Source organism: Ochotona curzoniae, unplaced genomic scaffold (genome assembly GCF_017591425.1).
Source record: "Ochotona curzoniae isolate NIBS_2020 unplaced genomic scaffold, NIBS_Ocur_1.0 contig_430, whole genome shotgun sequence".
In the NCBI taxonomy this organism is placed as follows: Eukaryota; Metazoa; Chordata; class Mammalia; order Lagomorpha; family Ochotonidae; genus Ochotona; species Ochotona curzoniae.
In genome coordinates, this window is record NW_024466219.1 from 12,765,043 (window position 1) to 12,780,351 (window position 15,309).

The window sequence follows — 15,309 nt, forward strand, 5'->3', positions numbered from 1 at the left end:
ATCTGTGTGTGACACTCGCTCTCCCCCACACCTCCCTGCAAATGTAAACCTCACATTTGTGGCCTGGCACATACAAGCTCCTTTCCAGTCCCTCCCCGACCCATCACTGCCATTCCTGGCCCTAAATGCCCAGGACGCTCCTGGATTCCTTCATGTGCCAGCTTCCTTGCCAGCACTTGCCATTTGGACTGAGCCTTTTGGTGTGCTGGGTCTTTTGGCCCGGACATGCTTCTTTGCTGTGGTCTGTCCAGCAAGCTCGCAGCCAGTTTTGACCTTGCATGGCGATGGATGGACTGACTGCTCCAGGCCCCCCAGGCTCCCTCCATGATGTAGTCCTTGCCTTCAGCATCCCTCATCCCCAGGTCCTCAGGAGCAAAAGTTCTGCCCGAGAAAATGTCTTTTTGCGCTTCTGCAAACTGAGTATCTTGCACACAGCAACGCTATGCTATTGAAAATGTCCATTTGTTCTGTGTCTGCTCAGACGGGGCGTGCTAGCCTTTTGGCTAGGGCTGGAGTGATGGCGCAGTGGGTGAAACCACCACTGATAGTACTGGCATCTTATACCAGAATGCTTGTTGGCATCCTGGCTGTTCTGCTTCCCATCCAACTCTTTGCCAGTGTGTCTGGGGAAGCAGTGTAGGGGCTCTGGGACCCTGGACCCACGTGGAAGACCTGGAAGAAGGACCATTTGAGTGTCGTTGTTTTCCTTGGGGAGCTCGCGTGTCCTGGAAGCCAGCGGATGGGTTTTTGTCACTTAGACCAGTGTGGGCCTGTCTCCACCTCACGTCAGCAGTGTGGCAAGCAGCTGAACTCTACAGATCTCAGCTTTCCAATCTGTAAACTGGGAATGTTGTCGGTGTGTGGGGAGTTAGGTGGGGGAGTGATCCCTGAGAAAACAGCATGGGTGCTAGCACCTAGAAGGCGTTCATCAATCCTGATAATCACCAGCTGACTTTGAAGGTAGGCACTGCCTCGATTCAGGCGCAGACAGGACACCTGCATCCTAGTACTGGCTTTGCCCGTGCCTTATCGGGACACCCTGGATGGTCTCCTTTCTTCCCTGGTTTCTGTGGCCTGTGGAGGGCTTTCTGTAACCTGGGCTGCCCCAGAGAAGACACACTGGGGAGGAAGAGCTAGACGGCTCAGTGTCCAGCAGAGGGCCCTGCCCTGCCTGTGGCCAGTAGGGTGGGAGAGAAGGCTGGCCAAGGCAGACGCCTGACTTGGGGGTGGATCCGGCTGCCAGCTGCCTCTCTCTGTTCCGCCCAGCGCTTTCTGCCCTTTCCACACCTGCTCTCCCTCCCCGGGCAGTGGCTGCCTCCTGCTCCATTCTGCCATGCGCTGGCTGTGGCCCTTGGCCTTTTGTCTCACTGCGGTATTGGCCACTGGCCTGAGCAGGGGCTCGGGTGGGCACGGAGCCCAGGCCCAGGGTCAGCAGAGCCGAGACAAGAGGGGCGCCGAGGATGAGGACACCAAGGGCGTGCAGCACTATGTACCCAAGGAATGGTCTGAGTACCCCCGGCCCATCCATCCTGCGAGCCTGCAGCCCTCCCAGCCCCCAGGGGCCACCAGCCCCAAGCCAGGCAGTGGGCAGGGGCTGAGGGGCAATCTGACGGGAATGCCGGGCCAGAGGCTACGCATTCAGAACCCGCTGTACCCAGTGACCGAGAGGTCCTATGGCGCCTACGCTGTCCTGCTCCTGGCCCTGGTGCTGTTTGCTGTGGGCATCGTGGGCAACCTGTCAGTCATGTGCATCGTGTGGCACAGCTACTACCTCAAGAGTGCTTGGAACTCCATCCTTGCCAGCCTGGCCCTCTGGGACTTCCTGGTCCTCTTCTTCTGCCTGCCGATCGTTATCTTCAATGAGCTCACCAAGCAGAGGCTGCTGGGAGACGTCTCTTGTCGGGCCGTGCCCTTTCTGGAGGTGAGTGTGGGGCTGCAGTGCAGGGACAGACTCTGGGTAGCGAGAGTGGCTGGGGGCTGGGCCAGCCCCAGGGTCGCTCCTGTGCCTCCACCAGGGAGGCCGTGGTGGCTGTTGGGAGCAGGTGACCCTGATGACCAGGTACACAAGGCACCCAGCCTTGCAGCCTTGCCAGGTCTCCTGCTTTGGGAACGACCCCGCTGTAGAGCTCCCCTTTGTCTAGGCCCTGAGCTGCACCTGCTCCCACCAACCACCTCCACCCTGCCCTGTGCTTGCCCGAGGAAATCCCTCTGCCCTTTGTGTGCCCATTCTCCCACATCGGCCAGGTCTCCTGCCTCCCCAAAGGGAGTTCCCACTTTCCATGGTCCCTCCCCTCCGCAGTCAGCACCCAGACCCCATGTGTGCGCCATTTACCGGAGGGGAAAATCCTTCCCAGCCTTCCTTGTTGTGATTTCCACCTCGCGTTGCTGCCCATCAGCAGTTCCCACTCCTTCCTGACTGGGTAGACCCAGGCTGGACTCTCACTGACCCACAAGCTGTCCCTGGCACTCCCGTCTCTCCTTCCAATTTCCCTGGCTCCCCAATGGGGTAGACCAGATGGTGCTTGTAGTCTGTTCGTTCTGTGACCCCCAGCATTTCCCACTGCACCCTCCTTTCTGGGGACATCCATGCTAACGGGAACACCACGGAAATGCCTTCACCAAAGCCTGACATAAACACCCCAGTGTGTGTGTGTGTGCAAGGAGGCAAGACACGGGCTCCGTTTGTAAGAACTCAGGAAAACAAATGGTATCGGGCACTTTGGCTCTGTGGGCCGGCAAGGAGGGCTGTAGTGGCCGTGGTCTCCCCATGAAGGCTGCTGCCACTCTGGGGTCCCTCTGCACAATGTGGGGGACCTGCCTGGCTGGGACGGCGTCAAGGTGAGGTGCTGGGACACAGGTCCTGCTCCCAGCTCTGTCCCTGCTGTTCACTGTGATTTGGTGCTCGGTCTGACTCAGCAGCTGGATCTGGCCTTCCCTTCCCAACCCAAGTAACCCCCAGGGACTCCAGCTGATGAGGGGATAGCCTTGGGTCTTTGTCCAGTCCTGTTCACAGCCCAGGAGGCCAGAGGGCTCCTGGCAGACTGACTCAGGGAGTGGGCTTTGTCCTTTCCTGGCTGAATGGCCTTGGTGAGTCCCAGAGCCAGCCCAAGGCTGTCTGCTCATTTGTAAGTTGGAATGAATGATGATTGTCACAGCAATGTATAAACAGTTTCTTGAAGAATTCCCTGGGTCACAACTAGAAGGTGCTGAGAGAGGAAGTGAACGGAGGTTGGTGTACACTTGGTGGGGGTCCTCAGGAGGGGTGGAGAGCAGGTAAGAACTCCCTTTGCACGTGGCTAGGAGGTCAAGGATTGAGGGTCACGACAGGTCTCCCAGGCCACCTGCTCTGTGCCCCCGAAGGACAGAGATGACCCACAGGCTGGCCAAGCCATCCCTGGAGGGGACAAGACATGTTGCACCCAAATCTTGCCTAGGGGAGGGTTTCAGGGTGTCCTCTGGAGGCAGTGGGGAAGGCAGGGTGGAGCAGAACCCCGGAGAGACTGGCGATTCTGCCCTGGGGTTGCAGGTGGATTCTCTGCCAAGATGGGAGCTGGACTTCCACAAAGGACACAGGCTGGCCGAGCTCCTAGGGGCGCTGTGCTAAGGGGTCTGTCTGCTCTGTCCCCAGGGTGCCTGGGCATCCTCTGGGAGCTCCGTGGTGGCTGGCACCTTCTCTGCTCTGCTCTCTTCCCTGTTGCTCTGGCCTCTTCCTCCGGGCTCCCAGGGATCTTCCTGTGTTTGGGGCCTGGGGTGTGGGGCCATGGGCTCAGGCTGCTGTGGGGAGCGGGGACTATTCAGGGCAAGGAGTGTGAGTGTGGGTGTATGAGTGTGACAGTGCATGTGTGTAGGAGTGTGTATGGGTGTGAATGTGTGCGTGACCATGTATGCGTGTGAGAGAGTACATGTGAATGTGTGCAGGTGTCTGTGTGAGTACGACTGTGCTTATGGGAGTGTGCGTGTGAGTAGATACGTGTGTGAATGTGTGTAGGAGTATGTGTGCATGGTGTGAGTGTGCCTGTATGTGTTGAGTATTTAGGACTGCAAGTATATGTATGGGCAGGTGTCTGAGTGTGTGAGGGTGAATGGGTATGTTCATGGGCGTGTAAGCATGCATGAGTGTGTTTAGGTGTGTCTCAAGGTTGACAGTGTAAGTATGTCTATATGGGTGTGCATGTGCACGTATGGCTGTGAATAAGTGTGTGAGTATATGTGTGTGTAAACTGGTTGTATGTGTTATATGGTTATAACATATGGTTATATGTGTTTAGGTATATGCATGTGTATGGGGATGCGTGTACGGGTGTGTATGTGAGAACCACACTCCCCAGGAGCATCCACCAGGCTAACACACACAGCAGGGTGCATCTCCCCCTGCCCTGACCCTCCCTGGAGCTGCAGGGACCTGGTGAGGGGTGCCCAGGGGCCACGTGTGCCATGTCCAGCTCCAGGGTTCAGTATCTCCCTGGGTTGGCCAAGGGTCTGTGTAGAAGATGCTCACCAGCGTTTCTATGTTTATCACTCAGCTGGCATCTTGCTGAGCCAGAGCCGGGGTCTGACTGGGGGCCTCCACTTTATCCACAGGTATCCTCTCTCGGAGTCACCACCTTCAGCCTGTGTGCCCTGGGCATTGACCGTTTCCACGTAGCCACCAGCACACTGCCCAAGGTGAGGCCCATTGAACGGTGCCAGTCAATTGTGGCCAAGCTGGCTGTCATCTGGGTAGGCTCCATGACCCTGGCTGTGCCTGAGCTGCTGCTGTGGCAGCTGGCGCAGGAGCCCAGCCTGGCCATGGACCCCGAGGACTCGTGCGTCATGAAACCGTCAGCCAGCTTGCCTGAGTCCCTGTACTCACTGGTGTTGACCTATCAGAATGCCCGTATGTGGTGGTACTTCGGCTGCTACTTCTGTCTGCCCATCCTTTTCACGGTCACCTGCCAGCTGGTGACATGGCGAGTGCGGGGCCCTCCGCCAAGGCGCGGGCCGGAGTGCAGGGCCGGCAAACACGAGCAGTGTGAGAGCCAGCTTAACCGCACAGTGGTGGGGCTCACGGTGGTCTACGCCCTGTGCACGCTGCCCGAGAATGTGTGCAACGTTGTGGTGGCCTACCTTTCCACTGAGCTCCCCCGCCACACGCTGGGCCTGCTGGGTCTGGTCAACCAGTTCTCCCTCTTCTGCAAGGGCGCCGCTACGCCCGTGCTGCTGTTGTGCGTCTGCAGGCCACTGGGCCAGGTTTTTCTCGACTGTTGCTGCTGCTGCTGCTCTTGCTGCAACGAGTGCGCAGGCATCTCTGAGGCCCCAGCGCCCAGCGGCTCCGGCTCCGACAAGCTCAAGGCCGAGGTGTCCTCCTCCATCCACTTCCACCAACCCAGGGAGTCATCCCCGCCTCCACCCCTGGGCACGCCTTGCTGAGGCCAGACCTCTGGTATGGGGAGAGGGGTGGGCAACTGGCTATCTTCTGGGTTTGCTGTCCACGGTGGGTCCCTGGTTCCTCCTGTCTCCTCTTTCCCCAAGCCGGGCCTCCGTGGGTGAGTGGTGATGTCTCTTGGGTCCCAAGAACTCTGTGGAAGCTTTTAGTCCCACCAGTGTGAGCCCGTACTTCACCTGCCCTCCCTGATTTCAGCCCCAAGCCCCTACTCCTGTACTGTGTTAACTGAGCCCTTTTCAAGTCTCCTTCCTTACCCCACATCAGGGCTCCATCTTACAATGGGGAACTTCCGGTGTGGAGGTCTCCTGACCCAGCCATGGAGAACTCACTCCCTTCCCCTGGGGGCCGCTTGGCCTCGCCTGCCAGGTGCTTTCTCTCTCGAAGGCCCTGCACAACCTCAATAAACTAGGTTGACTCACCCTGGCGCTGCCCACCCATGCCTTGGCCTCCCACCATGGTCCCCTGGGGGCTTTGGAAGGCCAGAGAGAACAGAGAGGCTTGGGGAGCAGGGTGAGCAAGCCCTCCCTGTGACCTAACTCCATGCTCCCCAAAGCCAGCAGGCTGCTGGGCTGTGTCGCAGCAGCAGGCTCAATCGTACCTTATCTCCACAAAGCCCCCATTCAAGCCCCCGCTCTCTCTGCCTCCAGCCCCTCTCGAGCACTGCTCTTCCTGTTTCTTAGGCTGCCTGTTTTGCTAGCACACAGCCCAGCTGCCCAGCCCCTGCCTGCTCTCCTCCCCCACAGCTGCCCAGCCTCTGCCTAGCTCTCTCCCCACTCTACCTCCCCCATAGACCCTGCAGCTCCTCCTGCTGGTCTACCCTTTGAAGCCCCACTTTCTTGCTCTCCTCTGGCTCCTTCCAACTGCTGCTTAGCCCCGTGGGTTCCTGAGAAGCTGGCACCACATCAACCAGATGGGCTGCCTCCCCCATGGCCATCGGCTGCACTTGCCCAGTCACCCTCCCCAGGGCAGCTCTGCTCCAGGACCCGACTTCTACCCCCCAGGCCTGCCTTGGCCACGCACATGGGGCCTCTCTTCAGAAGGCTCCAGCCTGGGGGTGGGGCAGGGATAGGCAAGACACAGGGGGCCCAGAGTGCCCAGGGCACCACTCTCCACTGTCCCCCCACCGGCCAACCCACCCACGCCCGTTGGCCTCAGACTCCCTCTGCCCCTCCTGGAGATCTTAGCAGCCTTGTTCTCTCCCTGGCACCCACCCCGAGGGCTGGGTGATGGCAAGCGAGGAGGCTGTTGCTAGGTGACGGCGCTGCCATGCGCACAGGCTCTGCGTTTGGGAATGACACCCACCCACTTCTCAGCAGACCTGTTGCCACAGCGACTGGAGCCCCCAGCTCCACCGCTCAACAGGGGAGGAGGCTGGTTGGAGAGAACCCCAGGGCTGCCCCTTGGAGCCATCAGGGCTGCTCCCTCTCTGCTCCCCTCCCCCAAACCTAGATGTACCAGAAAGTGGGGAGGGACTGGGGTGAACCGAGGTGAAGGCCAGGACAGGGAACAGCTGAGGATGGGAGCTTGGGAGCAGGGGAGGGGACGCCTTTGCATCCTGTTTGGGGGGCCTCTCTACAAAGGGCACCCCCATCCATCCTTCCTCCTGCTGGCTGGTCGGCTCAGAGCTGCGCCATCCCTGTTGTCTACCCAGGCAAGTCTGCCAATGTGGACGGCCCGCAGGATCAGTCAACAGGCCAAGCGGGCCTTGGAAAGAGCCACTGTTCCCCCAGCCAGAGCAGCTGGGGACAATGCGGTGTTTGTTGCTCAGGGGTCCTGGGCTTGGAGGGGGCGGTGCTGGCTCAGGGGCGGGTGGTGGACTTGAATGTGGATGTTCAGAGGAGGCGGCACTGACACACACTCTGCTGGCGGCAGGCAGCAGGGACCCGGGCCCAGGCCTTGGTGCTAAGTGATTGGGGAGCAGCCCTCAGTCCCCAGCCTCTCCAGTACTTGAGGCAATCACCCCAGTCCCCTCCTAACCCCAATACCCATGCTGAGATTTAACCTGTGCCAGCCTACTCCCGGACAAGGGCGTGGAGCCCAGGCAGGTGCCTGCTGCATGCAGGCTGTGGGTGTCACCAGGACCTGTGATAGGGAGCTAGGTCCTTGGCTGCACCCATGCTGAGCCGGCCCTGGGTCCTATCCAGGGCTCCAGGGCCAGGGGCAGACGGGGGAGGGCACAGCCTCCGCCACCAGGCGGGCACAGGCGGAAGGTACTGCAGTCACATGGCTCCGGCTGGCAACCTCCAGCCACGATTTTTCCACAGACTCTTCCGGTGCTGGGCAACTGGCCCTGGGCAGTGGGCAAGGGGCTGGGAGGGCACGGAGTGCTGGCATCCCAACCCTAGAAGGGACCAGCAGTTCCTTCTTCCTGCAGTGACGGTGATGGGTGTTCTGGGGGGGGGCCTGCTCCATTTTCCAGGATGAAGGGGTGAATGAGCGAGGGAGGCGGGGCTTCCTTGCAAACTGGGTCAAGATGGCTTCGCTGCGAGTGAGCAGGCAGTGGCAAGGAGTGAGGGTGGGCTCTGACAGGGCATAGCCCCCCAGAGCGTAATGACTGTTAACTGGTTCTGGGCTCATGAATGGGGTTCTTGTTTCTGCCCCATCAGGCTGCAGGTGAACTCTCTTGCCTGAGGGAAGGAAAGAAGCTGAGGGCTGGAGTGGATCCCTGCTCCACCCTGGCCCAGACCACACCCAGACCCAATCCCCACTGTTCCTGGACCCCATGGCCATGCCTGCGTCCCCCACCCCTGCTGGACGATCCCTGCTACCCATAGAATAAGAGCTGTCACTGTACACACCCCCCAACACAAAATCGGTTGTTTATTTTGTTTTTCTGTAGTTATTAGGAGGAAAAAAAAATGTACAGTTACAAGAATCGTTTTTTGAAACAGAGGTTAAATATGAGCTGAAAAGTGTAAAAAAAGGAAGAGGACCATCACTTTACAAATCATTAAATTAAAAACAAATAAACAAACAAAACCCAAAGAGCCAAGCCCCCATGCTGAGTTCTCTCCTTGTACAACCCTGCAAACAGAACAGAACTGAGGCAGGCGGCAGAGGGGCCTGGGGAGGGGCAGGAGGGGGGTGGGGGCAGGCCAGACGGAAGGGAGGGGACAGTGGACGATGGCTTCCTGCCCCTTAGGCCTGGCTGGGGCTCTGGCACCTATTGGTGCCCCCAGTGTCCCAAGGCCAAGCAGGGTGCAGGAGGTGCCTGCAGAGGCTCCCGCATGGGTGCAGGCCAGGCCAAGGCAGGTATGCCCAGGATGGGGCCAGCCGCCCCCTTTCCCAGCCTGAACGGGCCCCAGGCCACCCCCCAACTTGCTTTTCCTTGGCAACCTGCGCCGCCCCTCCCCGATCCCACGAGGCCCCTGCAGCATCAAATGGTCGGTTTTAGTCTTTGCTTAAATTAAAAAATTAAAATATATATACATATATATACTGTACACACAGGACACTAACAGAGAGTGGCAAAGGGAAGTGGGGGGCAGGGCAGGCAGGGCTGCAAAGGGGGTGGGTGGCCAATTTGGGAAGGAACAGGCCAGGGCTCCAGAATGGGGGTGGGGAGAGGAGGGACAGCTTATTTTACAATAAAAACAGGAGTTCAGATCTCAGCAGAATGGGGCTCTGGGAGCCCGGGAGCCCTCCCCATGCTGAATGAGGAGGGGTGGGCTTGGGGGAGGGAGGCTATGGGGGGATGGGCAGGGAGCTCGGCTTCAGGTTTTGATGACCACGGTCCCGGGTTCTGGAGGAGGGCTGCGGTCTCAGCTTCTCCGTGACTTTGAGTGTTGAATAAGCCACTGCAGGGTAATGTCTGGGTGGGGATAGGAGAGAAGCTTATAAGGCATGCTGGGGGTGTGCCAGGATGCCCAGGGGTCCGGGCGTGGCTGGCTGGGCTTCCTGCAGCCGGAGATCAACCAGCTACTGACCTGCCACCTCCAGGAGTGACCCCACCCCACCCCCCTCCCTACCCACCAGAACAACGCACCGATGTTGTCCTTTTCTTTGCAGGAGATGGAGTAGCAGCAGATCTCTCGGTCCTGAATGGCCGACAGATTCCTACAGGGAGGCCAGAGTAGAGTCCGCAGGGGCCAGGACGGCCGTGGGGGTGGGCAAGGGGGCTGGGTGGGACCCTAATCATGGTGTCTGGGCAGCTATAGGGCGAGTGGGGCTCTGCTGCCACCATGTGGCAAACACGGAGAACAGCAACAGACCCAGCCTCCAGGCGCAGGTGTGGGGGGGCTGTGGAATTTGGGGAGCAGGCAGTAGAGGGCGTCACCAAACTCACATTTTCTCAATCAGTTCCTTCTCGTCCAAGGCTCCGGGGAGGTCTCGCTTGTTGCCCAGGACCAACACCTACATGAGGGAGGATGAAGACTTTTTTTAATATACATGACTAGATACTTGAGAAAAAACAGGAAGAGAAAGAGGACAGAGAGAAAGATCATGCACCCATGGATTCACTTCCCAATTGCCTGCACCCTAGGGCTGAGCTCCATGCCAAAGCCCAGAGCCCAGAACTCCACCCGCTCTCACAAGGGCTGCAGGGGCCCAAGCCCTTGAGCCATTGTCCTTTGCTTTTCCCAGGATGTATGTCTGGGAAGCTGGACTGGAAGCCCAGCAGCTGGGGCTCCAATCAGCACGCTGACAAGGGCTGCAGGTGCCCCGCGTTCTTTGCCTCCTCTGCATAGCTCTCTGTACCCTTGCCCTGCCCCACCTCCCGGCATGCCCCGGCCCTGCCCCACCAGCTACCACAGGTTCTGACCGGGATGCCCTGCAGCTGAGGCTTGTCCAGGAGGTTGTGCAGCTCATTCTTGGAAGCCTCAATCTTCTCCTGGTCAGCAGCATCCACCATGTACCTGGGGAAGGGCAGGGCGGGGACACACATGCAGACAGGCAGCCAGGCTGCTGCTTGGGGCAGAAAACCTCTCTGCACAGCCGACCCTTCTTGGAGCTAGAGTTTGCTGGGCCTAGCTGGAGGCAGGTGCATCGGTGGGAGTCAGACACTGCACGCAGTGACTCCTCCTGTACCCGCCACATCCCACATCTTACCTCCCGGGTCTCCTGGCTTCCACCCTACTCCCCTCCTCCCCTACTCCCCTACTCCCCAAAGTGACCCTCTCATGAGTTCTGGGAAGTCTAGATAATGTTGGTGTGTACGGAAAAAAAAAAAAAAAAAAAAAAAAAGGAATCCCCAGAATATTTTCTGGCAGTAAGATACTTCTAAACATCAGGCTTAAAAAAAAAAAAGTCTATTGTCTATTGTATCAGGAAAACAAAACCACCCATTGTTTGGGGAATAACATCAGTTTTCCAAAGAAAGCGAAGGAATCATTGAAACCACTCAAATTCAAGGAATGAGGGGGCGGGCAACCTGGGCCAGGCCAGGGGTGGGGGTCTGTGGTGGGGGGAGGCACAGGTGCACTTGTCTGTGAACGCTGTGAGTCTGGGCAGGGCCATGGGCTGGGGGGGCCAGGAGAGGCGGCTTGGACACTCTGAACTTACACGATGGCGCTCACCCCTCGGCAGTAGCGTTCCCACATGCTGCGGAACCGGGGCTGTCCCCCGATGTCCCAGAGCTGAGGCAGAAAAGGACGAGAAGGCTTCACAGGCGGCAGGCGGCTCTTCCTCCCTCCTCCCAGGAGCTCCCCTACCTGGTCAGCGCCTCCCCCCAGCCCCAGGGATGCTCCTCCAGCACCCGCCCACCCCTCGACCCCGGCCCAGTCCTCACTTTGATGGTGACGTTCCCTTTGGTGATTTTGCGCATGTTGAAGCCCACGGTGGGAATCATGTCCTCGTTGAACTGACCGGACTGCAGAGAGGAGCGAGGAGACTCAGGGACCCCAGTCCCCCCATAGGGCGTGTCACTCACCAAGGTCCTGTCTGGTCACCTCCCCCAGGTCCAGCCTCCAGCTTTCTGCTAGGGAGAGAGGAACCAACCCCCTCCCAGGAACACAGTCCCACGCAGGCGCAGGTCTGAAGGTCACGGGGAAGCAGTCAGGTGGGAACTGGCCACCCCCCAGGCCAAGGCCAGCCCACCAGTCCTGGGATGCTCTCGTGGGCTCGCTGGGATCTGCCCCTGAGCTGGCAGCTGCTGCTGGAGATAAGCACAGTCTGTGTTGGCTCCACTCATTTTCACATTCCAGTGCTGTTTGCCTGTCCCCTCTGAACTGTCCTTAAGGTCTCCAGACGGCTCCGGACCGCAGGCTTCACATCGGGCCACGCCCTACACCTGCCCAGGCCTTCTCCATGCTCCCCCTCTCTTGGAAGTGGGCGGAAGGAGATGGGGCTTCCCTACCCACCTCATCCCCACCTGTTCTCTGCCAGGTGTGGGCACCATCCACTTGAGGTTCCATGGAGAGGCGGGGTGCCACTTGGACATTTGCACATGTGTCCGCTGGGCACTGGGCACCTGTGGCTGATGTACAACAGGAGGCATGCCCAGCCTGGGATGCACCTGTGGCTTGCAGGGCTCCCCAGCCTCCTCAACCCTGCCTAGGCACGATACCTGTGACTCTCAGGGCCCCCTGTCCTGGGCTTCCCTCGGATCACAGGATCCAGAGACACATCCCCGGACACAAGGGCTGGTAGCTGTGCGGATGGCACACCCTCCTGTGAGTGCACCTGACATCAGCCCTAGCTTCCGCCTGAGACTAAACATCAGTGAAGGCTGTCCTCAGGGGCCGTTCCGTGTTGTTCCTGGAAGGCCAAGGGAAAATGTGTGGATGTGTTCGGTACAGAGTGACCTAGCCATCCTCTCCTCTGCCCCGAGATCTTCCAGTCACAGCTGGAGAAGGCGCCAAGCATTCCTCAGGGTCTGTCAGGGGCGGGGCAGGGGGAGGGTCTGTAGATCTCCTCAAATACCAAGAAGGCAAGGTTGCCCCAGAGGTTAGGAACCACTGAGCAACCACAAGTGGTGTGTATGTGGGGGGTGGGATGGGGTGGGACAGTACAGTCCCCCAGAGCCCCAGCAGGATGCCATCCCTGGCCACCCTCTACAGCCAGGCTGGCTGATAGCACAGCATCATTGATCCCGAGGAGCTCAGCTAAGACCTTCGTCCTCTCTGGCACAGGGACCCACCACTGCTCCCAGGTAAGTGACCCCGCTGTCCCCAGCCCTAACCTGGGGGGCCACAGGGAGGACCTCCAGGGCTCCCCGGTACCAGTCGCTCCCACTGAGTTGTGCCATCAAGGCAGGACTTGACCTTGTCCACACGTGGTAGTGCTGGGGAACGTACCCGCCTGTTCCATCTCGTGTTCTTCCAACTTCACAGAAGTCCGCCACAATGAACCAAGACCCCACCTTCTCATAACTTGCATCCTAAGTCCCTTGAGGCACCCTAGGACGAGTCCTGCCACAGATAAGTCCTCGCCTCTTTTATTATCTAGCACTGCCTCTTGCTTCCCACGGTTCCACATGCATCACAACTCTTCAGGAATTCAAAAGACCAGCTTCTTAGGTGCTTCGAAGCAATGGCAGGTCTACACAATTCCTTACCAGCTCACATGCACCTGCTGAGCAGCAAGACAACATGAAAAGCAGCTTTCAGGGACAGCTAGACCCGCCCAGAGTGAGCAAAAGAAAACCCAGGAAGGGAAGCAGCTGAGACAGAGGCCACGTGACCAGGCAGAGGTGATGCAGAGTCGGGGTAAGCCTGGGAACTGAGCCCAGAGGTCCTGAGTCTTGATTTCTTTCTGGAAGCCCCTCTAACTGTGCTGACACAAGGGGTAGGCGGCAGGGGCAGCGTGAGCGCCCCGGTGACTGTGGGAGCCCCAGGAGTTACCTGGATGCTGGAATTCTAAGACTCCCATCAAGGGCAAGGTTGTCTTTGGCGGAAAGAAACTGACTTGCCCTTCAAGGTCGTGCCAGCTAAAGTCACCAGTTTCCTATTTAAAAAGGGACCAACTGCCTGGGGGGGCTGGAGAGGAGTTGCCCCTTGCCCATCAACAGTGGCCCTGGCAAGATGGGATGCTTGGAGACAGACTTCCTGTCCAACCTAGCCCACCTGCCCAGGTGCACTGTTTCAAGGCGCCCACTGTTTCCTGGGGGACAAGAGGTGATCGGGGCTGGGCCACAGCAGAGCAGTCGCTTCTCCTTGGCCTTAACTAGAGGCTTCTCGCAGACCTGGTAGTGTGCCCGGAAGCCCAGCCACCCAGGCTTGGCAAAACCAGGTTGGAGAATGGGTGCCTGACTGCTCTGGGAGCCCCTAAGCTTACTCTAACCAGGGGCAGGCTTTGACCCCGGGGGCGGATGTTGGCTTAGGAAATCCTCATGTCTCAAACCTCAGTGAGGGCCTGCCGATGCTTCCTGTCTGGCCAGGGGTCAGCAGATATGGGAGGAAGAGCAGGCAGGGGTCATCCCGTGACCATGACCATGACCGTGGGATGCCGGCCCCTCCAGACTCCAGTCTCCCCTCAGCCCAGGCCCTGACAAGGCCCCGCCCTCTCCGGAAGGCCCCTCCTGCAAGGCCCAGGCAGGTGGTATCCGACCGTGCTCCCTTCTCTCATGTTCTTGCAAACACCCCAGCTTTGGGATGGGGCCAGGTCCCCACACAACCAGAGCCTCCGACCCCAGCCTTCCTGGGCCCTAGGAGCCTGAAGCCGTTGGCCCTACCCAGCTGGGAAAGCTAGGCCGCAGCCACCTCACACCCCAGCAGCTCCTCTTCCCCTTTTTAGAGGCAGATTTTTTTAACTCTTCCTTCACCAGGCCCAGTTACCATTGGAACACCCTCACCCACATGCACCCTCGTGCCACTTTGTCCCTAATCTTCTGGGCCTAGGGCCCCTCCTCCTCCTCTTCCTCCTCCCCTCCGCAACTTCTGGGGCAGGACAGAGTCCGTGCACTCCCTCCGTGGCAGGCCCACCGCTCCAGGACCCCGAGCTGGCAGGGGAGAGGTTGTTGGGGGAGGAGTCTGGGCTACAGCCAAGCGCCTCAGCTGACTCTTCTGCCCCCTGGGGACTTTTCCCTCCCCCACTCCCTCAATAGGGCCCAGGCTTCCTCTTTCAGGCCAGCAGGGGTTAAAGCCTCGGGGTGGGGCACCACCCCAAGCGGTCCAGGGTACCCCCTGAAGCCCCCCCACCCAGCAGCTGGAGCAGCAGGCCCCAGAGCACTTTCGCTCTGTCATGCCCCTTGATGAGCCGGGGGCCTGAGGGAGGGTGTCTCCCCGCAGCTGAGCCCCTTGGCTCCGGCGGTTCTAGGGACACCAGCCCTGTTTTCCTGGCTCGCCCCTTGCCCGCCCCGGGCAGTGCCATCCCGTCCCCGGGCAGAACGGCGGGGCGCGCGATGCCCGGGCTCCACTACGGGCCGTGCTAGGCCCCAAGCGCTCGGGTCAGCTCCTCCCCCGCCCGGCCGTGCCCGGCCAAGCCAGGCGGCTCTCCGGACGCCCCAGGGTGCGGCGCGGGTGGGAGACGCGCGAACCCCAGACCCAGTCCCGGCCCACCTACCGCGATCACGTTAACGAAGGTGGTCTTGCCGGAGTACTGCAGCCCGACTAGCGTGAGCTCCATCTCCTCCTTCCAGAACAGGGCCTTGAACCAGTCCAGGAGCTTGTTGAACAAAGCGATCATGGTCGCCGCCGCCGGCCCCGCCCGGTGCCGGGTCCCCGCAGCCCCTCGCTGGCCTCGCGCTGCGGCCCGGAGCGGCCCCTCCCCGTGCGGCTCGGGTCCCGCTGCTTGGTGCGGGCGGAGGCTGGAGCGCGGCGACCGACGACTCGCTGGCCCCGGATCCGCTCGCCGATGGGTGTGGCCTCGGCGCCTCCTCCTCCTCCGTCGCCGCCGCCGCCCTCCCGCGCGGCCCGGCCGCGTCCTGCTCGCGCCCGAGCGCGCGCTCCTCTCGCGCCCGGAGCCGCCCGGGCGCCCGCGGGTGGGTGGGTGGGCGTTGACGGGCA

General features: G+C 60.0%; 2 protein-coding genes across 2 annotated transcripts; one reads left to right on the forward strand and one right to left on the reverse strand.

Moving 5' to 3' along the window:
* Positions 1-1,333: 1,333 nt before the first annotated feature.
* On the forward strand, positions 1,334-5,409 carry GPR37L1 (G protein-coupled receptor 37 like 1). Its single transcript, XM_040985224.1, has 2 exons — positions 1,334-1,921; positions 4,582-5,409. The coding sequence occupies exons 1-2, from the start codon at positions 1,334-1,336 to the stop codon at positions 5,407-5,409; spliced, it is 1,416 nt and encodes a 471-aa protein (XP_040841158.1).
* Positions 5,410-8,226: 2,817 nt separating this feature from the next.
* ARL8A (ADP ribosylation factor like GTPase 8A) lies at positions 8,227-15,131 on the reverse strand. The gene is made up of 7 exons (XM_040985442.1): positions 14,867-15,131; positions 11,154-11,234; positions 10,928-11,001; positions 10,188-10,281; positions 9,711-9,778; positions 9,411-9,481; positions 8,227-9,236 (listed from the first exon to the last, which is right to left on the reverse strand). Exons 1-7 carry the CDS (start codon positions 14,987-14,989, stop codon positions 9,187-9,189), a joined length of 561 nt encoding a protein of 186 aa, XP_040841376.1. The 5' UTR covers positions 14,990-15,131; the 3' UTR covers positions 8,227-9,186.
* Positions 15,132-15,309: the final 178 nt, after the last annotated feature.